The sequence below is a fragment of the Sturnus vulgaris genome, chromosome 5 (assembly GCF_052056855.1).
Source record: "Sturnus vulgaris isolate bStuVul1 chromosome 5, bStuVul1.hap1, whole genome shotgun sequence".
In the NCBI taxonomy this organism is placed as follows: Eukaryota; Metazoa; Chordata; class Aves; order Passeriformes; family Sturnidae; genus Sturnus; species Sturnus vulgaris.
Window position 1 is genome coordinate 73,578,561 of NC_142247.1, and position 21,731 is coordinate 73,600,291.

At 47.7% G+C, this 21,731-nt stretch overlaps 2 protein-coding genes and 1 long non-coding RNA gene across 3 annotated transcripts; 1 reads left to right on the forward strand and 2 right to left on the reverse strand.

Annotated features, from left to right (window-relative positions):
* Window positions 1-222: 222 nt before the first annotated feature.
* Window positions 223-7,222, reverse strand: LOC106856876 (carboxypeptidase A2-like). The gene is made up of 12 exons (XM_014882553.2): window positions 7,183-7,222; window positions 7,008-7,095; window positions 5,586-5,667; window positions 4,767-4,901; window positions 4,232-4,327; window positions 3,668-3,766; window positions 3,447-3,548; window positions 2,549-2,659; window positions 2,126-2,216; window positions 1,510-1,709; window positions 744-828; window positions 223-508 (listed from the first exon to the last, which is right to left on the reverse strand). The coding sequence occupies exons 2-12, from the start codon at window positions 7,070-7,072 to the stop codon at window positions 321-323; spliced, it is 1,254 nt and encodes a 417-aa protein (XP_014738039.1). The 5' UTR covers window positions 7,073-7,095; window positions 7,183-7,222; the 3' UTR covers window positions 223-320.
* Window positions 7,223-11,360: 4,138 nt separating this feature from the next.
* On the forward strand, window positions 11,361-20,405 carry TMEM209 (transmembrane protein 209). Its single transcript, XM_088166079.1, has 15 exons — window positions 11,361-11,486; window positions 12,291-12,430; window positions 12,547-12,605; window positions 13,252-13,383; window positions 13,811-14,049; window positions 14,140-14,344; window positions 15,233-15,408; window positions 15,622-15,693; window positions 16,137-16,233; window positions 17,051-17,176; window positions 17,509-17,606; window positions 18,481-18,595; window positions 18,695-18,792; window positions 19,059-19,132; window positions 19,281-20,405. Exons 2-15 carry the CDS (start codon window positions 12,294-12,296, stop codon window positions 19,333-19,335), a joined length of 1,683 nt encoding a protein of 560 aa, XP_088022205.1. The 5' UTR covers window positions 11,361-11,486; window positions 12,291-12,293; the 3' UTR covers window positions 19,336-20,405.
* Window positions 20,034-21,530, reverse strand: LOC148223797 (uncharacterized). The gene is made up of 2 exons (XR_015804151.1): window positions 20,986-21,530; window positions 20,034-20,935 (listed from the first exon to the last, which is right to left on the reverse strand). It is a non-coding gene; the product is annotated as an uncharacterized LOC148223797 (long non-coding RNA).
* Between the last annotated feature and the right edge of the window lie 201 nt (window positions 21,531-21,731).

Genomic DNA, 21,731 nt, shown 5'->3' on the forward strand with positions numbered 1-21,731 from the left:
GGAAGGAATTGCTGTCTGGGCTGGGATTGCCAGAGAATCCCTGGATCCCTGGAATGTCCAAGGCCAGGTTGGACACTGGGGCTGGGAGCAGCCTGGGACAGTGAGAGATGTCCCTGCCATGGCAGGGGTGGCACTGGACATGTGGCCAAGTGAGGGTTTTGTCCCAAAATCTCCTCAGGGCTGTGTCACACACAAAGAACAGGAAATGTCAAACACCATGGGGGGAGTGCACAGGGGGTTTATTCAGCCATTTCTATCACTGCAGCCATCATGGAGGATTCATGAGCTGGTGCTGCAGAGAGCTGACTCCAGGCCAGCTCTCAGGAGGATTTGTTCCTCACGTGCTCCATGATTCTCTTGAGCCCCAGCCAGGTCTCCTTGGCTGCAGGGATGATCTGGTTGGCTGGCAGCAGGAATCCATAGCGTCCCGTGTCCCTCAGCTCGAAGGCAAAGGAATATTTGATGCCATTGTCATAGCTCCAGTCAATGCTGCCTCCACTGGCTTGGTCTGGAAGGGAAAGGGAGATGATCCACAGGGCTGAGCAGAGCCATGGTGGAGTTCTGTCGTCCTGTGTTTGTATTTTGGGGGATGAGGTGTGGATGGGAACACTCAGGTCCCGTGTGTGACCAGTGGTGTCAGTGCACAGGAGCATTGTGGCTTCCACACCCTTGTGGGTGTAGGTAGGGATTGGGATTGGTGTCCTGGGACAGCCCCTAAAAGCCCTGAGTGGCCAAATACTCACAGATGGTGCTGCAAATGGTGCCCACTTGGAAGGTGGTGCCATAGAGGGAGCGGATGGAACTGGCAGCAGCTCTTCCCAGAGATTCCTGGAGGGGAGAACATGGAGGGAAGGTCAGGAAGCTGCAACATTTCCTGAGATTAAACACTGGGATTTCAGCAGAAATCTCCAAACTGCTTTGGAGGTGATTCACACCAACAGCAGTCACAGCATTTCTGGGAGGTGCCACTGCAGGTGAGTTAACTTCCAGCAGGTTCTGTCAGTGTTTCTCTCACTGGCTTCTCAAGGGAAGGCTCAAGAGATACCAGAAATTCCCAAGGCACTTGGGATCTTCCAGTATCAACTTTGTGCTCACTTTAACTACGTCATGGGGGTTGGATGGAAAACAGAGCCGAGTTCTTTGTGAAGGAGAGAAAAAGGCAACAAATTGCCACAGGGGAGCTGCATTTGAGTATTAGGACAAAACAAAACCCCCATGAGATTTGGGAAACTTTGGGATGAGCTTGAAAAAGCTGTGGACTTCTTTAGAAATATCAAAACAAATCAAAACTCAGTTCAAACTCAGACTGAAATTGGCTCTGACTCCAAAGCCATTTCAGCACAGGGTTAGAACAGAGACCTCCAGAGGTTTTTCCCATTGGAATTATGGTTGTGATTGCCTCAGAGATATTATTCCAGCTGTGGTGCTGTCATTAGGGAAAAGTATGGAAAGTACAGAAAGGCAGCAGGACAGAAGAGGGGAAGGTAAAGCCAAGTCCTTGTGTCTCACCAGCTCAGCATAATCATCTGGCCTGGTGCATTTGTATCCATAGGGATACATCAGGAGCTGGGAATAACTGTGCAGGGTCAGGAAGGCCTTGAAGTTTCCGTGGTTCTTGATGAAGTCAACAACAGATTTCACTTCCACCTCGGAGTTGGCGCTGGGCCCGTGGTAGGACTCAGAGCAGGGATTGTTACTGGCCCCAGGACCTGGTGGTGCAAGGAGGGAGCAAACCTGTGAGGAGTGGGAGTCCTGGGGGTCAGGGCAGACCCACACTAAGCTGGGCTTTCCTAAGGACAGGCTGCAGCCAAAGCAAGGCCTTAAATGCTGGTAAATGCCCAAACAGCAGTGACAGAGTGTGAATGTTGAAGGCATGTACTTTTAGATGATGCAACCTGGAACAGGTTGTCCAGAAACCCAGGAATCCACATTCCTGGGACCTGGCATAGTGGAAGGGGTCTTTGCCCATGGCAGGGAGTGGAACTAAATAATATTTTGGGTCCTTCCAACCAAAACCATTCCATGATTCCATGATGCTGCCTCGTCCTGTGCTCAGGGTGATCAATCCCCTTTCTAAAGGCAGCTGCTGGTTCTGTGTAACAGGATCCAGAAGTTTCATCCCTACCTCCAAAACCTGCATCCCAGTTCCTGTTGGGATCAACTCCGACGCAGATGCTGCCGGGAATCTTGGAGCGCGTTTTCCTCCACATGCGATTCTGCAACAGAGAAACGCTTCAAAGGGGAGCAAGGCTGGGTGCTGGCACCAAAACTGCTCCCCAGAAATCTGCCATGCAGGAGGGACTGGTCCTAGGAATGATCCCAAGAGTATTTCAGACTGCCAAGATAGGCCAAGGGTCAAAAATCAAATGTATTTACTAAAACTGGGGGATTTACAGGGATTACAGGATGGCTTAGACAAATAATGAGGATCTTTGTCTGCCCAACTCTTTGGTAACTCCTCTCACAGCTTTAAGACTTCCAGAGCCCACTTCCCTCATGTTTATTATTTCCTTGGAAGAGGCAGGAATCTCCCTGAGCTCAGACCCACCGAGGTGTGAGTGTACACAAATCCATCAGGGTTGGCGACTGGCAGCAGGAAAAGATCCATCTTGTCCAGGAGGGAGGTGATGGAATCATCTGTTCCATAGTCAGAGGCAATCTAGGCAGAGACAGAGCACACCCTGCTTAGCAGAGCAATTCCTTCTCAAATGTTCATTCCCTCATTGCTTGGGACAGAGGAAAGGCTGGATTTTGGGGCAGGGAAACAAGGAACATCAATTATCTGCTGGCCATAACTGTTCCTTGTTATACATGCAGTGAGCAGTGAATCTGTTTTATTGTTTTATTCTGAAGACAGCAGGTCTTTAGAATAAAAAGGGAGAGGACAACAAAATGTTCTCCTCCCTGTCCCAGAGGAGAGGCCAAGGCTGGCAGTAAGGCTGAGATGGAATAGCCAGGTTGGGAATTCTCAACTGTGCTGCACTGACAGAGCCCAAGGAGCTTTTGGACAACACTCTTGGGGATGGTTCTGTGCAGGGCCAGGAGTTGGACCCTTCCACCTCAGCTAATTCTGCCATGCTGTGATTTCTCTGGTGGCTCAGTCATTTCCAGCAGGATTTAAATCCTCATTTATAGAGAGCTGGAGGTCTGGGCATTTCATGGAAGGAAACCAACTGCATTTTTCTGTGTGAAAGCAGCAAAATAATCTCAAACTCTTTGCTCATTTGTGTAAGAATTTCACCTGAACCCCTCCATTCTGTCTGCCTAAACCCGGCTGTTCTAACAGCACAGAGCTTTCCAATCCCAGGTCGGGGCGGGCGCCACACCCTCAGGGAGCCAGCTGCTTTTGGGAGGTGAATTAACTGAACACACAGAGGGGTGATACCCTCGGAAACAGCAGGGAAGACTGGCAAGACAAAGGCAAGGGGAGTGGCTGGTGCAGGAACCTTGTTGGCGATCCAGAGGGCGCTGGCCTGCGTGACCCACTCGCGGGAATGGATGCCGGCGTCGAGCCAGATCGCCGGGCGGCGGGAGCCTCCGGTGCTGAACTGGGAAACCAAACACACAGCAGCATCTCCAAATCTGCCACCGGACACGCAAGGACATCCCAGAATATGTGTGGTCTGTCGTGCATCCCCACGGACACACCCCAGGGTTTCTGTCCTACCTTCAGGACGTACAGAGGTCGCTTTTCGTAGGATTCCCCGATCTGGATCTTTTCCACAAAGCTGTACTCGGATGCAAGGTGGTCCAGTTCTTCATTGATCTGCAATGAAAGGTCATGGGGACATTAATATCATATTTATGTGTTCTGCAATTCCTTCCAGAGAATCAGGGGCTGATTCAGGGTTGGATTCATCCCATTCCACCCCCCTGCCACAGGCAGGGACATTTTCCACTACCCCAGGTTGCTCCAACCTGGCCTTGGACACTCCAAAGATGGGGAAGCTGCAGCTTTTCTGGGCAAAAAGTTCTTTATTTCCCAATTTCAAGATCCCTTTATTTCTCTTTCTTTTGAAGGACTTGTTTTGACAGGAGAGTTTATGGAATTTTGATCAACAATCAGCAGTGGCTGATTGTTCTGAGCATAAAATCAATACTGCAAAAAACCAAACCCACGTGCCAGAAAAAGCTGCAAGGACACTTTAGATCCTAATACAGGATATTGAATTGAAGACAGCATGTAAAAAGACCAGAAAAAATCGGAATATTCTTCCCCTGGGGTACTCACATCATCCAGAGTGTGGTAAGTACCAAAGTCGAAGCTGCTGCTGCGCTCCCTTTGGGCACTCTCAGCCATGTCTTGTTTTTCTTTATCCAGAACATCCTAAAATAACATTCAAATGGTGAGAAGTGTCTGCTTCTCTTGCTAAAAGAGAAAGAAATGAAAAAGCAGTGAGTTAATGTTGGTTTAGATGCCCTTTGGGGATTACTGCTCATGAGGAAATGTCAGATTAGTGCCCAGGTGGGTGATTTTTATCAGAGTTTACTGAATGGTGAGTAACTTCAGCGTTGGGATTCCCAAATGTCTGGGGTCAAACAGGTGAATTCCTCAGGGGTTGGCAGAAGAGCCCTGTGGAATTTATTGATGTCACTACTCAACACCTACAGCAACCCATGGAATGTCTTGGAGGAATAATCCACAACCTAGAAAAATAAAGGGAGGATCCCAGGGAAAACAGAGCATGGAAAAGTGGGAGAGAGGCCAAATTGTGACTCAGTGTTTCCAAAAGATGTGAAGAATCAGTGGCAGTGGCACTGCCCACCTGCAGGTCTTCAATCAGGATGGAATACTCAATCCCCTGGGATTCCAGGAAGGCTTTCACTGACTGGACACTGACAGCAGGAATCCTCACATCCACTGGGAGGGCAGGGGCAGAGGGGTTGATCCAGAAATCCAGCTGCAGAGAAACAGGAAAATGGATTGAGTCAGGTTATTTTCATTGACTTCTAGGCTTTGGTCACAAAAGCAAGAGGAAATTTTAGTTGTCTCTGGTGATTATTTTATTATTCTCCCTTTTACTAGAAATAATTTCAAGAAAAACTCCATACTCCAGTCTAAAGTAACATGAACCCCATTGTTTTCATTTACCCTTTTCTCTCTCCTTTGGTAGGACTTTTCTAAATTTTAATTTATATATTATTTATTTAATATTTTTTAAGCCAGTGATTTTACAAAATGATGTTAAAACTTCTCACCAATGGCAATAACAACGGTAATAACCTGGAATTTTACAGTGTAGACCAACTTATAAATTCCTTCGATAACTCTGGGGGACAAAACATTGCCATTCCCACTGGAAAAACAAGTTTTTCAACGCTGAGATTAAGATCTAACAATTCAAATATGATGCAAAACCAGTAGGAAAAATGTATCAGTTCTGAACCCTGAGCTAGTACTCGAACTTGCAAGTCAAATTTGAAGCGTTGAGAGAGTAAATTTATTTATGGCAGCTGCCCCAGGGTTGATGGGAACCTTCCAAAGGAGATGCAAATTCACACCCTGGGCTGTTGTGAACGAGATGCAAATCCCAAATCCTGCCCGGTGTGAAATGTTCCAAAATGCCTCTGTGGCCATGACCCACCTCCAGGTGTTCCAGCGATTCCAAAAGCTGCAGCTGCTTCACTTGCTCCTCATTTTTGGTCTTGATTCGGAGAACCTGGTGCCTGCAAGAGATCCGTGTCTTCAGAACCAGTCTGAGAAGGGGGCTGGGTGAACTGGTTTGTTCGTGGGATCGTTAATTCCGTGTTAATTGTGTGTTAATGGCTCGTTTAATCAGTGATCTGGTGTCACCCAAGAGTTCAACCAACAACGCGCGCTTTCCTCATCACCCAGACAACGTGGATGAGTTTTCATTCAAAGATCAATCCTGAAAATCCATCGGTGGTGGGAAAACGATATTCCAGTGGAGCTGGGGAAGGATGGGATGTTTGGGGGGGCAGAGCAAACACGGGATTTGTTTCACCTTGCTGGGTTAGAGGCTGACACAGCCCAGGGCGGCTCGCACCATTCCGGGTGGGATGATTCAGCCTCGCTGCACCGCTGGAGCCAGCAACCCAACAGCTGGAGCACAGCCCAGTCATTGCACAATTAGAAACCTTTTTACGATGGAAATGAGGTGAAATGAGGTGGAAAGGGTCTCGCACGCGAGCTCGGCTATGTGGGTGTTTCTTTACAGAGCTGACAAGGGGCTCGTGTACACCAGGATCCTCTCCCTGGCCACAGGAGAGAAAATCTCTTTGTTGGAGAGAGTTCAATCAGCTCTGAAGGCACTTTTCCACATTAATAACTTATTACTGGATTCTCCATCGCTATAAGTTTTATCTCAGCGTTGGATTCTGCTGTGAATTACCCACAGTTGAGGAATGGATTCATGAGAATTCAGTTCAGGATCAAAATAGCCCCTCCCGGCTTTAGAAATCCCTGAGTTTTGGGATAATATTTTTTATTCTTAGTCCTTAAACCTTCATACATAGATTTACTCACTGGAATCTCGTGCTCACTCACTGCAGCTCCGGGTTTATCCAGGAGGATTTTATAATCTTTCATTATTAAAATGATCAGTGAGGCTGTGAGGAAATACCCCATGGGATAATTTTTGCTATGGAATATAAAGACGACCTTTTAGAATTTAATGGTTGGAAATCAGGATTTGAAATACTTAGAAAGGCAGAAAGAAGAGGAAGAAAAGGAAATAAGAGACTTGATGGCAGAAAAAAGGGAGCTGAGGACAGGTTCAGGTCTTTCAGCTTTGCTTTTGCAGTGAAGTTCAGCTCCAGCCAAAATCAAGCCTTGGATGAGCAGGAATTGAGAGCTGGACCTTTCTCCTTAGGAAACCCAAAGGAAAGTAAAGAGAGGTTCCCTCAAACACCAGAGCAGCAAAGCAACAAGAACAAGCAGTCACAAAAACCAAAAAAAACGAGCCCCAAGCAGATTTTGTCGACACCATGAAAAACAACAATATACCAACCCTAAATGAAAGATTTTCCACAAAATTGTCACTCACCCAACGAAGGTTTCCAGGCACAGGGAAGCCCCGATGAGGGCGCTGAAGATCAAAAGCAGCTTCATGTTTGCTGGAAGTTCAGCTGGGCCTGGCAAAGGGGAATTTATACAGAGCTTTAGTTTTCAGATAAAACACATCCGGTAGAAGCTATCGCCCCATGTGATCAACTTCTCACATTTATCGGAGCCTTCAAGGCCACCAGCAGGCAAGAGGCCGATTTCACCTCCAAAAAAATATTTTCCACTGACACATCCAAGCCGGGGTGGGGGGGAGGAGTCGGTCCCAAAGCCGTGACCACAAAAATGTGCGTGTCCTTTCACACGTTTTCCAGGGCAGAGGAAAACAGGGTCAGACAGAACTCCTGGGGGTCAGGAGCTCTGCCAGCCTGCTCTTGGCCATTTGCACTTGTCCATTCCTTGTTCCAGAGGGTATTTGAGTAGTTGTTGTTCGGGTGGGATATCCTGCCTGAGCTTTGGGAATAATTTCCCATGGGAACATCCAGCTGTGGCTGTCCCACAGTTGTAGGTCCCACAGGGCTGCTGGATAAACTTTGTGTTTATCTAAATCAAAAGGTTTCTGAGGGACAGCCAGGAGCTGACCCTGCTGTCACATCTGGGGCTCAATCCACCTCAGGAGAACCAGGAAAGGAATTCCCAGAGGAAACTTTTAATAAAGATCTCAGTTGTGTCCCTCAGCATTTGTCAGCACCTTCCTGAGGAGTCTCAGCTCCACTCCCACCCTACTCCTCCCCAGGTGTCCTGTTGTGTTCACAGTTCCAGGTAAGTCTTTTGTCCCCTGTTTTTGGGAACAAAGGGAGCCCCGGGCAGGGATTAGTCCTGCTTTGGTCTCTAGCATTGAGTCATCTTGTAACTGCTGTGTCTTGGGGGCACCAGGAGTTTAACCAAACCCAGTCCCTGGGGAAAAAGTTCTCCACTCCCTCAACCTAAACCAAATAACAAAAATTTATCCCAAGAGACAGGAATCATCACAGGAATTTGCTGCTCCTGGAACTACAGCAGCTCTGGTGGAAGTCAAATCCCACCTGTAGCTTCCAGACTCCAATATTTCATAGGGAATCAACTGACTGTCCACACCACAGGCCACGGGTCACTCTTTGAAAACAGGAAGGAGGGATTTAATCTAGAGCAAAATGAGAGCTTCCTTCATTACTCATGCTACATCCCACATGGATTTAAGGGCTGCCAAGAAACCCTGCCAAACCTGATGTCAGGATCCAAAGTATCCCAGCAAGCCCTGAGTGCCCTGATCAGCATCCTCTGGGGCCTCCACCCACTGCATTTCAGGAGCTGCATCTACATCAAACCTTGGGCTCACTCCTCATCTCCCGGGGGGCTGCAGGGGCCCCAGCAAGGATGAGGACCTAAAGGGTCTGGAGATAAACCCTGAGCATCCATGAAACTGGAGAGAGTCCAGAGGAGGCCCCAGAGCTGCTCCAGGGCTGGAGCCCCTCTGCTCTGGAGCCAGCCTGGGAGAGCTGGGAGTGCTCACCTGGACAGGAGAAGGATCCAGGGAGAGCTTCCAGAACATTCCAGGGTCTGGAGGGGCTCCAGGAGAGCTGGAGAGGGACTGGGGACAAGGGACAGGGGGACAAGGGACAGAGGGACAGGACACAGGGATGGATGGGATCTTGGGAATGAGGAATTGCTGGCTGGGCTGGGATTGCCAGAGAATCCCTGGAATGGCCAAGGAAGGATTGGAGCAGCCTGGGATGCTGGGAGGTGTCCCTGGAATGAGCTTTGAGGTCCCTTCCCAGCCAAGGCAGTGCAGGATTCTGGGATTCAGGAGACTCAGAATCCATTGCCAGGGATTGGGATGGAAAATGGGGAGAGAAAAGAGAGGAGAAGGGAAGGGAGAGCCTTCATGGTTTGCTGAGATTCCAAGGGAAGGCCCTGGATCCATCAATTGCTTGGAGAGGAGATGGATCCAAGCTCAGGGTCTGGAGAGCTGGGAATTGGCAGCCTGGAGAAGGGAAGGATCCAGGGAGAGCTTCCAGAACATTCCAGAGCCTGGAGGGGCTCCAGGAGAGCTGGAGAGGGACTGGGGACAAGGGACAGAGGGACAGGACACAGGGAATGGCTTCAGGTTGGGAAAGGGGAGATTTGGGAATTAGGAATTCCTGGCTGGGCTGGAATTGCCAGAGCAGCTGTGGCTGCCCCTGGATCCCTGGAGTGTCCCAGGCCTTTGGACATTGGGGCTGGGAGCAGCTGGGACAGTGGAAGGGTTGGAACTGTGTGGACTTTGAAGTCCCTTCCCACCCAAACCATTCAGGGATTTTAAGAAGCTGAAAACATCCACGGTGCTGATCCCAAAGTCCAAAGGGGGAGCAGCAGGAAGGCAAAGGTGACACAGCAAAGGCAGGTGGGAGAAGGGACCTCACCACGAGCAGCAGATCCCACGGGATCCAAGCAGGAGGAGCAGGGCAGGTCTGGTGGCACTGAGCAGCTCCAGGTCCTCAGACAGCTCCACAGCCAGGCTGGCACCAAGCACAGGTCCAAGTCCCCCCCCTGAGCCCAGTGCAGCTCAAGCAAGCCCCAAAACAATTGGGCTCAGCTTAAATGCAGGCCGGGGTGGGTGGAGGGTGCGTGGGTGAGGGCAGGCAGGGCTGTCCTGCAGAGGCTGGGGAGTCACTCTGTGAGTCAGGAGCACCCTGGGGACACCCGAGCCACTGACAGGCTCAATCTCAGCCAAACAAACCCTCTCCTTGCCTAAAATCACTGTATTGGCCTTAAAAACTCTCCCTGTGCTGTCACTGAGAGAGGCCAGAATGGCCTCAAAAATCACTAAATCTCAGTGGACTCAGTCCAGTTTTGTAAAATCCAGACCCTTTGTTGTTGTTGCCTCAAACGATGCAAACCAAGACCCAGTGTTGTACCCTCTCCTGTCATTTTTATGAGAAAAAAAAAAAAAAAAAAAAAAAAAAAATCCCAGAAACTTTTCACCTTTGGATAGAAATATTTCACTGACATGGCAAAAGACTCCACTGGCAACTCATCTCCTGGATATTCAGAGTTAATTGGCTATAATGCAATTTATTTTGGATTACTGATGAGGGAATTATTATTTCTGTAAATAATGCATTGCCTCAGTGTCCCTAATCCCCCCTGGAAATGCCCTGGATAAAGAATGAGTAGGGATTTCAGTATGTGGTTTACCATTTGAACACTTAGAATTAAGTTTAGAAGCAGGACCCATATTTTTGATTTTTCTGAAAAATCTGTAGCTTTATGTCAGTGTAATAAACCTGGGTCCAAGGCAGCCACATATTTCCAACACAATTTTCCTTAAATTAGGAAATCAAGGCATTCCAGTGTGGAGGGTTATCCTCAGACACACAACCCTTTCCATTTACAGCATTTCAGAGCAGAAATATGAAGTCACACCTGCACAAAAAAAATTTGAAGTCCTGCATGTGTTGGAAATGAGATAACTTTCCTAACTAATTTTTAATTGGTTATTTTAATTATCTTTGAGCAGTGCCCACTTTTAACCAGCACTAGTAAAGCTTCTCCACAGACCTTTATTATTACTTTGATTCGTTAATTCAGTTTGTTAAAACTAACCCTGGCAAACTTCAATTAACAGACCCAAAGAATTTGAAGACAGGGCATGTGAGATATTAAATTTATGGCACTTCAAGGATATTGGAGTAACCAGAAAATGAGAGGAAATTAAGGCCTTAAAGGTAGGAAACTCCATGTCTGAGAAAAAGAGAACAAAATTACTGAATAATTTGGATCAGATCAGTATAAAAAGTGAGGAAATTAATAGGGAACACAATAATAATTAATGAAGAGGATTGGGCAATTTAGAACCAATGAACATTAATTTGCTTGTTAAAATATACAAATAAGTGAAAAAGTTTTATGGTGGAGCTCAGGTGGAGGCCTGAACTTTTGTCAGCCACACACACAAACCTTGGCCAAGAATAAATACCTGACTTGGTAATATTTTTTAAAAGTCAGTGTTAAGAATCTTATTTATCCCCACGGTTTCGGTGACACTGTACAGAAATATGAAGTTGTGCTTGCACACAAATACAAAGTTACAGTGGAAAGATAAAACTTGCACAGCACACAAATAGACCTAAAACTCCTTAAAATTTTACCTGCTGTGCCAACGTGTTGTTCTGACACTCATGGCAACGTGTAATTAAATAATTTAACTGCAAAGACAAGTAAAAAAAACGAAACAGGAATGAGAGCGAAACGCGTCCCCGTGAGGGCTCCTTCGCCCCCCCCAACATGGCGGCTCCCCTCACGCCCTTCCCGCCAAAACCCTCCCGCGAGCCCCGCCCCCTCCGCCCCGCCCCCGGCGCAGCCGGTGACGCAAGGCGAGCGCCCGCGCATGCGCAGAGAGCGCGAGGCCGCGGCGGCGTGAGGGGAGCGGAGACGGCGGGCGGGAAAAAAGGGAAAAAAAAGAGCCCGGCCTGAGGGGAGAGCGGGACAGATCTGCGGAGAGGTGAGGGGAGAGCTGGGGAGAGGGGAGGGGAGAGCTGGGGAGAGGGGAGGGGAGAGCTGGGGGAGGAGGAACGGTGAGGTTTGGGGAGGAGGAGCGGAGAAATTTGGAGAGGGAGGTTGGAGGGGAGAAGGGAGGTTCGGGGAGGGGGACCCGAGGGGAGGTTTGGAAATGGTGAGCAGAGAGGTTTGGGGAGGAGGAGATGGAGATTTGGGAATGGTGAGCAGAGAGGTTTGGGGAGGAGGAGATGGAGATTTGGGAATGGTGAGCAGAGAGGTTTGGGGAGGAGAACGGTGAGGTCTGGAGAGATGAAATACGAGGAAGGGGCGAAGTGAGGTTTGGGGAGGGGAAGAGGAGAAGTTTGAGAAGCAGGAGAGGATAAATTTGAGGAGGGGGATCAGAGAGTTTGTGGTGAGGAAGGGGAGACTTTGGCGTGGAGGAAAGGTAAAGTTTGAGGAGGGGAGAGTGGAAATTTGGGGAAGGGATTGAGGTCTGGGGGGAGATGTGAGGGCTGCCTGCCTGTGACAGAATTATTTCCTTCACATAAGATGTTACTGGGCATAAAGGAGGAAATAAAATCTGTGGGTTTCATATGACAGAAATGACTCTGTTACCTACTGAAATAAATGAGAATTTTCTATAAAAACGCTGGTCTTGCCTGCAGGAGGCAGAGCTTTCCCTCCTTTTGAAGGATATTCTTATTAAAAAATGAGAGAGAAGATGGATGCTGTTCCTCAGTAACCTGGCTGAGAATCTTCCTGCTGAGTAAAAATTCACAGATTTTGCCTTTTCCCTGTGTTCTCACAGACAATGACACCAAACAAGAGTCCAGACACTTCCCTCATCGACCTGGCTGTGAAGATGAGGAAACAGGCTGAGAGCAGGAAGGTGGTGCTGGCCTGGGGACTGCTCAATATATCTGTAGCAGGCATGATCTACACTGAAATGTAAGTTAATTCTCTTTAATCTGATTTAAACCAGCAAAGACTCCACGGTGTGGAGCCCTAAATATCCCTCAGGATGGAATTTCTGCTAAATTCTCCCTTCTTGTTTTGATTTTTAGGACTGGGAAGCTCCTAAGCACATATTACAACATCACCTGCTTTCCTCTCTGGTACATTGGTGAGTCGTTGCAGCATTTAAATCACATTTCAGGATGGTTTTTAACTCATTTTTATTGCTGGGAGGTCGTTTTAAAGGCAGGTTTCTTTTTTTCTGTTCGAGTTTTAAACCAAAACTTCGTTTTGCTTTCTTTGATCTCCCTCGAAACTGCTGGAATCCCAACTTTTTAGGGGCAGAAAATGAATGTTAACAGCTTTTTCTCTATGGTAAAAGGGCAGGAAGGACTTACTAATGCATGAAATCTTTCTTAATGTGTGCATGAAGGCTTTAGAAAGCCTTAGGTTTATTTTCCTGCCATGTTGTGCTCTGGGTGTGGGTGGTATTTTACAACAATTCAGGTTGGGTTCAGAGGAGGAGGCTCTAAGCTCTGTCAAACAGGTTGGAAAGAAGCAAGAATCATGAGATTTCCTTTCTGGAAAAATAACAATCCCATTTTGAAAATTCAGTTTTAAAATGTATAAATCAATTTCAGCAGTGAGGAAAACGATCTCCAATTGTTTTTGCCTGAGAAAGTGAAGGAACCTTCGATACTTCCCCAAGCAGACAGCACTAATAATAATGACATTTTTTTAGTAGCCATAGCCTGGTTTTGCACATAATATAATTTTTGCTCAAACCATGGCAGAAACTCGTGTGTTCCTTGCAGAATTTGCCCTGGCAGCCCTGTTCAGCCTCAATGCCCTGTTTGATTTCTGGAGATACTTCACCTACACAGCAGCACCAAGCAGCCTGGTCACGAGTCCCAGCCAGCAGATCATGGGCTGGCTGCGCAAGGCAGGTGGGCAATAAACCCTTTTCTTCAGCTTTTTCATGGATTTTTTTGTTCTGGATTGCTTATTCTGAATTATGTGATTTTACAAGAGCTGCAAACCGAGCTGGGTGTTTGGGTTGTCCTGTGCAGGCTCCATGTTGTTCCTCATGCTGTGATTTAGTTTATGGCCGTTTGGTTGTGTTTTAGATAATTGAGATATTAATTAGTGGGGTAAGGATGAGAACAGTGGGCAGGTGGAGGAGCTGATGGAATATTAGAGAAGCCCCTCCCAGTAGGATTTATTCTGAGTTGGGGTCACAGGTCTCAGTTTTACCTGAGTTCTGGAGGGATCAGGTTTTCAGTCTACAATTGCTCTATTAACACAGATCTGTGTTTAAGGGCAATCTGGGGCTGCTGCATCCCCACTGCTAACCCTGCTGTGCTTGCCTTGCAGCTGTCCAAATCACCCCTCCACGGGAGGCAGCAGCCAAGAGAGTTCTGTCCCTGACACCATCACCACCCATCCAGGGCCAGTGTGTGCTGAGCTACAGCCCCTCCCGTTCACCCAGTGCCAGCCCCAAGTTCTCTGGGAGCTGCCTCAGTGGCTACAGCCCCCAGCTCCAGGCTCTGGCAGGGGCCAGCCCCTCTCACAGCACCTCTGTCACCTACTCACCCAGCAGCAGCTACAGCAAGGTAATGGATGGCACACATCAGAAATGCACGGCTTGAACCTCGTAAAGGAAAAAAAAAAAAAAATTAATTTTGTTTTTGTTTTCTCCCAAGGTTTCCAGCTTCAGCCACTCTCCCAATGGATCTCCCTATTCCATGAGTGTGGGGCCTGTGGACAGCAGTGGGATGAGGTCTCACTACAGATTCTCCCCTATTCGTTACAACAATTCCACCTACAAAGATGAATGCATCACTGATGTCAAATCCCTGGACACCTTCCTGAGGAACGAGGAGGAGAAGCAGCACCGAGTTCAGTTAGGTAAACTGGGGTCATGCCTTGGGGTTTATTTTTTATTTGTCACAATCTCGGGGGGTGACTCTGAAGCTTCCCGTGAGGGGTTGGTGACTTCTCTCCACGGGGTAGTGACAAAACAATTCCTTTGTGGCCGGAGAATCGGGGACAAAGGGAACCCAAAAATCCGAGGGCAGGGGGACAGGCCAGGGCTGAGACTTCATAACCTGGGGCTGTGGGTGGATCATTGACCCCGCCATGAACCAAAACTCATCCAAGAGTGAAACTCCTGAGCACGATCCACCTCGGCTTTGATTTGGGTGCAGCCCCAGCCGGGCTCTTGTCCTGCCCTTCCAATAAATTCCTGGTTTATTCCTTTTGCTCTGCTCCAGCTCAGCCTTTCCAGGCAGCAGGGAGATTGGCTGGGAAAAGCTTGGAAGGGCAGAGGGGTTGGTTTTATCCAATGTTGGATTTTGTGATGGGAGAAGCAGCAGAAAAAATATATTTATGGATCACTGTGAGCTTGGCAAGCTTGCTCCTAGTGGGGAATTGGGGTGTGAGGTAGAACCCCACTGGTTCCCCTTCAGGCAGTTTTCCTTCAGTTATTCCTTGGGACAGGATCTAATTTAAACTTGGGAATGCTGATGGATTATCTCTGTAGCAGTTGTTGGCTGTAATGGACTGAGATAAGATAATGGACTTGATAAGAGGGGGATTTTGTCCAGATGGTTTCAGATGAAGGGGCTGGATCCAGTAAATTTTTCTCCTGAGCTGGGACTACACCCAGGAAATTTTTCTCAAGATAAGGGTGAATCCAGCAGAGTGACTTCACTCACACTGACCTGCTGTCCCCGTGCTGTTTGTCCCAGAATTATTTGGCAATAATTGAACTTCTTAATGAATTAATCATTTCAGGAAGCTCAGATTCCAGCTCTCCCTCCAGCAGCCCGACGTTTTGGAACTACAGCCGGTCTATGGCAGACCACGCACAGATCCTGAGGAAGTTCCAGTACCAGCTGGCCTGCAGGTCCCAGGCTCCCTCTGCACACAAGGATGAAGCTGATCTCAGCTCCAAACAGGCTGCAGAAGAGGTAAATCCCACAGGAAAACAAAAAAAAAAAAGGTCAAGAGGGAGAAATGGGATTTTAAAATGTACCTTTGTGCAAAGGTTTGGGTTTGAGCTGGGTCAGGAATGTGGGGCTGAAGCTTTCAGCCAACTCCTTTCTTTTGCAAGCAGCAGGAATTGTCACAGACCCTAAAAACTCTGTGAAGTTCTCATATGGATTTAACAAACCTTTCCACAGGTGTGGGCACGGGTGACAATGAACAGGCAGCTCCTGGATCACATGGATTCCTGGACAGCCAAATTCAGGAATGTAAGTCCCTCTCTGAGGAATTCCAAGTGGAGTGGGAAAATCCCTCCGTGTCCTCTGTGCCTGAGGGTTGGGCTGGTCTGTCACACACAAATCCCACAAATTTATCATTTCCCTGATATCCTGGAGAGGGGCCTGCATCCATCAATTTATGCTTGCAGGGCTGGGATTCATAATCTCCTTTCCTCATTGTCCAGAAAAGCCTTACCTGCTACAGATCAGTTTTCCCAACTCCTATATTTTGAATTTTCTGCCTTCTCAGAAGCTGTTAAAGCTTAAATTCTGCCTGGCTTGGTAATTAAATTATTTCCCTCCTTGATTGGATGCAGTGTTTCTGTTAAAGTGCTTTGTGGTCGTGGTGGGGATGATTGTAGGGTGTAAAATGAGGGGTTTATTAAACATTCCTGTTATTTCTGAGCTTGAATTTCCCCCTTTTCCCTTCCTAGTGGATCAATGACACCATCCTGGTGCCACTTGTGGAAGAGATGGAATCTGTGAGCACTCAGCTGAGGAGGATGGGCTGTCCAGAACTGCAGATTGGAGGTAGGATCAGCAGCCTGGGAATTCCCTTGGAATGGCTGTTACATCAATTAGCTCTGGGAAATATTTTTGTTCCATTTCTGCTCCGTTCTGCTGTTGTCTTTGTTCCACCTCCTGGATTTTGTTAAGCTGGCAAGGTTTTCCATGATACTTCTATAAATATCTATAATAATAATATGATATAGATGTCTGTAATGTCTATAAATATGAAGGCTTGGACTCTTGGGTAAAATTCTTAAACGCTTCTTTTTTTTCCCCCATAAATTTAATTTTACAGCTCAAATGATCATGAATATTAATTGATTATCAATCAGTCAGAAAGCATTTCAAAGACAGATGTGCTGTAAATTCTCAGTGGCTCCCAAAAGTCTCACTGTCTCCACTGCTGAGTTCTTCCTTCAAATCACTCATTTCCTGAAAGAACTGGGTTTTAAAAGCTCTGTCAGATTTTTAAAAATCCTGATGTTCTGTTTTTCGGGATTCTGTAGCAGCTGCTTGTTCTGTTGTTTCAAATGAACTGAGAAGTGGATTTGATGCGCTGCCTTTTAATTAAATTCCTCTTTGGGCCGTTCTTAGAGTGTTTCCATCAAAAGCCACTGTTACAAAGTGCTTAAAAACCAGTAAATTCTGCTTTACTCCCCCTTTGTTTCTCTCTCACTTCACTCGAACTCCTGTTGGTTCTTTGTGGCTGACGTGAAGGAGATTTTTTGTGCTCCTTTGAGGTGCCTGAGCTGTGTTTGGGGCGGTGTGGAACGTTCCCAGCCGTGGCGGGAAGCTGGGAGTGTCCCCGGGCTGAATTTTGGGCGTGTCTCTGTTACAGAAGCCAGCATCAGCAGCCTCAAACAGGCAGCCCTGGTGAAAGCCCCGCTCATCCCCACCCTCAACGCCCTGGTGCAGTACTTGGATCTCAGCCCCAACCAGGAATATTTGGTGGAAAGGATCCGAGGTTGGTGCTGATTTCGCAGCGTTTCTCTGTGTCCCCAGAGCAGCTGGGGCTGCCCCCGCAGGCCTGCAAACATCGAGGCCGGGCTTGGAGCAGCCGGGGACGGTGGCACGTGGGGGTGGCACTGGATGATCCTTCGGTTTCCCTCCCAATCCCAACAATTCCAGCGTTTCCTCCTGCCTGCTCAGGCTGCAGAGGGATGGAATCGCCTCGTTATCCACAACCAAAAATCATCCTGTAACCCCACCCCTTTCAGCAATGCCTTCCCCATGGCTCTGTGAATCCCCCTTTGTTGGGATGCAGCCCCCAGGAAATGAATGTCGTGTTGTTTCCAGAGCTCTCGCAGGGAGGATGCATGAGCTCCTTCCGGTGGAATGGAGGAGGCGACTTCAAGGGCAGGAAATGGGACACGGACCTTCCCACCGACTCCTCGGTGAGATCCCAGCTGCGATTTTGGGACAGGGTTTGGAGGGAGCAGCCAGGAAATCTTTGGGGAACACGGGGAAAAAAAAAAAATCAGAAAATGGAGCTTTGCAGCTTTTTCTGCTGCACAGTTCAAGAGATTGCATTGCTGGAAGTAGAAAATCAACCTTGAAGCAGGATTTGATTTTCTCTTTGGGAACATGGTTAAATATTTGGAATTGTCCAACTATGGAGCAGCTCTGAGTGTCCTGATAAACAGGAACAGCTCAAAAGTACAAATAAAGAAGTTTAGATATTGATTTAAGACTATTAGTAATTTTTTTTTTTTAATTGTGGATAATACAATGCTTTGAGCTCCAAGGTGCATCTCCCAGATTTTTTAAGATTTGTGGCATTTTTTTTTTCCCAGCAAATCTTTCATTTCTCCTGTCAAACAGCTCCTGTTGGGTATGAGGAGCACAGAAGGCACCAGATCACAGATCATTTGCTGATGTTACCCACATAAAATATTGAGAACTCTCCAGAAAGGCTTGAAACAACCCTCAGGCTGCTCCCTGTTTTTCTGGATGCTCACTCTAAAACTTTATTTCACCATTTTGGCATTCCTAAGACTCGTGGCCAGCCCAAATTTTTCCAGTGATTTTCATGAGGGAAAGGGAGAAGTTTCCTTGCTGGGTTTAGGGTGATCAAAGCTGTTTTTAGAGCTCCTCTGCCGTTCTCAGGCAAATCTGAAATTGATAATTGATAATTTAGGCATGAAGCTGCTCCTAAGCCAGCATTGTAACCAGAGATTATCAAAGACTGGGATTAACTGCTGGGATGATGGGGAGGAAGCTGCTGGGCTTTGGGGCCATTGCAGTGAGGTTTGGTTGTGTTTTGCCCAGATCCTGATGCACGTGTTCTGCACTTACCTGGACTCCAGGCTCCCTCCTCACCCCAAGTATCCTGATGGAAAAACCTTCACTTCCCAACACTTCATCCAGACTCCAGATAAACCAGGTACTGGGCTGGCCTGGAGCTGCTCTTTTCCTCTGGGATCACGGCAGCACCTCTGAAATCTGGTTTGTTTTTTTTTTTTTTAATAAATTTTTAATTCAGACACCTCAAACGAAAACGTGTTCTGCATCTACCAGAGCAGCATCAACCCACCCCACTACGAGCTGATCTACGAGTGCCACGTTTACAGCCTGCCCAAGGTACATCCCCAGGCCTGATTTGGGGTCTTTTTAAACCCTAGACACATTTTTGGTCCATTTGCACAGAGGCTGGTCCAGCTTGGTCTTTCTTTGCCCAGCACGTGGTTACTTTGCTGCTGTGGGATCTATTCAGGAGACAGGAGTTCCTCCCTCTTTTAATTTTCTGCTAATTTATTGTAAAACCCCAAATCACAATCCCTGCTGGGTGATGTCACTGATTCTCAGATTTTGAATTTCTAAATCCTTGTGTCTTTCTGTGGCTCCAGGGCAGGAACAACATGTTCCACACCTTGCTGATGTTCCTGTACATCATAAAGACGAAGGAATCTGGGATGTTGGGGTAGGTATCCCATGGGAACAGGATGGGAATGGTGTCACACTGAAACCACCACGGTGGGGGGACAATTAATGGTGTTAAAATCGAATTAACAGCAGCTTTTAATCAAGGTGGCTCATCCAGATCCTTTTTTTTTTTTTTTTTTTTGTAGGCGTGTAAATCTGGGTTTGTCAGGAGTCAACGTCCTGTGGATCTTTGGGGAATGATGGGACACAGCTCTGGAGGAAAATGCTGCTCTGAGGGATGAACTTGGAATTCAACATGGATTAGGAGAATTAAAACTCAGCTTTGTGGACAGAAGGAGAAAGTGCCTGTGATGATTGCAGTGTGGGTTTTGTCAAGGCATTACATAGAACATTGCACTGTGGAAATGCTCCTGTCAGTGAACTCCAGGCTGGAGTTTTCTTTTTCCTGCTCCTCACCTCAAGCAGTCCAGTTTAAACTGAGCTTTACTGATCTCAGACTCAACTAAAGCAGAGCTCCTTGGAGGGTTCAGCTGGAGCAGCTCCCCAGGGCTCTGCACAGCTCTGAGCACTTGGAAGGATAAAACAACTTGGGCAGCTTCAGGATCCAAGAAATTCCAAATCTGGAATTTTTGCTTCATTGTATCCTGCATGATAAAAAACCAATTAATTTTATCCCTGATCATTGGTGTAATTGTGATTTGTGACCCCTCAAGATGTTCCTGCAGCTGAAAAGGAAGCACAAAAAACCATGTTTGTCTTGCTGAGTTCAGCAAATAAGAATTTTACTGATATTTTCGATTTTTATTTTCATTGTTTTGTACAAAACCAGCGTGGCCTCCCCTCTTAGGGGGCCTTGTGAGCTCTGAACCCCCCAGGTACCTTCACTGCCACCAATTCTCACCTGCCTTTGCTTTGGAATTTAATTTTTCACTCATCACCACCGAATTTGGGAGCTTTATGCACCTTGGTGGGAAACCAAGGCTCTACACACCCAGAGGTTTTTGGGAATTTACCTTTTTTGGTAAAAGCACTTGGATTTGCTTCAAAGAAAGAATCAATCAATATTTGTCAAATTTCTGTAAGGGGCAGAATTTGTTGTAAATTCTGGTGAATGAGTATTGTAAAAGTGTATATAGAAACATAAACACATGGAATCATTGTACTGTATTTTTTACTGATGAATTTTTGGAATTTTGCTGTTTTTTGGTGACTCTGTCTCTCTTCCCTGGGGGTCCTGGGTTTTTTTTCCAAGGAGCTGGTAACAAGATTGCTCATTTGGTTCTTGTATTAAATGAGTTTGTTTTATCAAACACTTTTTGGGGTTTTTCTTGCATTCAGCATCACCACACCCATCCATGTACCAAAGAGGAAGTTCAAGAACCAGATTTAGATGGATTTTACCCCAAAACTCCTCCCTTCAGGGACAGCAAAGCCCTGTGAGCTCTGTTAGTTCCTAAAACCTTGGAAGTGCAGAAATCTCTTTTTTCACCAAAAAGTGGGGATCCTCAGGAAGAGCCCATCCCATAGGGCACCCTTGGGTGCCCCAGGACCCTGCACCTTTTTGGGGTCCCCAGAGCCTCACGTGCTCCCAGATCCTGCACAGCCTCTTCCCACACAGCCCCCAGATGGATCCTTGTGCACCCCAAGAGATCACATCCCTTATTCCCTGTGCACCCCAATACATCACACATCCCAATACCTCACACACCCCAATACCTGTGCACCCCAAAATTCTGTGCATCACACATCCCAGTCCCTGTGCACCCCAATACATCACACACCCCAATACCTCACACATCCCAGTCCCTGTGCACCCCAAAATTCTGTGCATCACACACCCCTCAGTCCCTGTGCACCCCAATACATCACACACCCCAATATCTCACACACCCCAGTCCCTGTGCACCCCAATACATCACACACCCCACTATCTCACACATCCCAGTCCCTCTGCCCAATACCTCACATATCCCAGTCCCTGTGTACCCCAAAATTCTGTGCATCACACACCCTCAGTCCCTCTGCACCCCAACACATCACACACCCCAAGAGATCACACATCCCACTCCCTGTGCACCCCAATACCCGCCCCACCCTGCTCCCTGTGCACCCCAGTACATCACAAACCCCACTCTCTGTGCACCCCAATATATCCCACACCCCAGTCAGTCCCTGTGCACCCCAATACCCGCCCCACCCTGCTCCCTGTGCACCCCAGTACATCGCAGATGCTGCACTCTGCCCCCCACTCCCAGTACAGACCCCACATTCCTGTGTACCCCAGTGCTGGTGCCCCTGACACCCTGTGCACCCCAGTTCATCGTGCACCCCATTCCTGCTCACATCCAGCAGCACACACCCTGCTCCCCGTGCACCCCCTCCTTGTGTACCCCAACACTTCACACCCCCTGCTCCCCGTGCACCCCAACCCTCCACACCCCTATTCCTGCAGGCCCTAACTCTGCACCCCACATCCCCCTGCACCCCAAAACACGGCACACCCCAAATCTTGTTCATTCCTACCCTGTGCACGACCCACACACCGTGCACCCCAATTCCTGGGCACCCCCATATACCACACACCCCATATCCCTGTGCCCCCTGGTCCCCCAGCACCCCAATATCTGCACCCCTCA

Bases quoted from the DNA above. Each gene is read 5' to 3' on its own strand.
- LOC106856876 (XM_014882553.2), bottom strand. From the start codon at position 7,072: ATGAAGCTGCTTTTGATCTTCAGCGCCCTCATCGGGGCTTCCCTGTGC. The intron at 3,549-3,667 runs GTAGGACAGAAA...TTGGTTTCCCAG, and splicing joins GACCTCTGTACGTCCTGAAG to TTCAGCACCGGAGGCTCCCG. The intron at 1,710-2,125 runs GTAGGGATGAAA...TTGCACCACCAG, and splicing joins CTGGGATGCAGGTTTTGGAG to GTCCTGGGGCCAGTAACAAT.
- TMEM209 (XM_088166079.1), top strand. From the start codon at position 12,294: ATGACACCAAACAAGAGTCCAGACACTTCCCTCATCGACCTGGCTGTG. The intron at 13,384-13,810 runs GTGGGCAATAAA...CTTGCCTTGCAG, and splicing joins GGGCTGGCTGCGCAAGGCAG to CTGTCCAAATCACCCCTCCA. The intron at 14,050-14,139 runs GTAATGGATGGC...TTTTCTCCCAAG, and splicing joins CCAGCAGCAGCTACAGCAAG to GTTTCCAGCTTCAGCCACTC.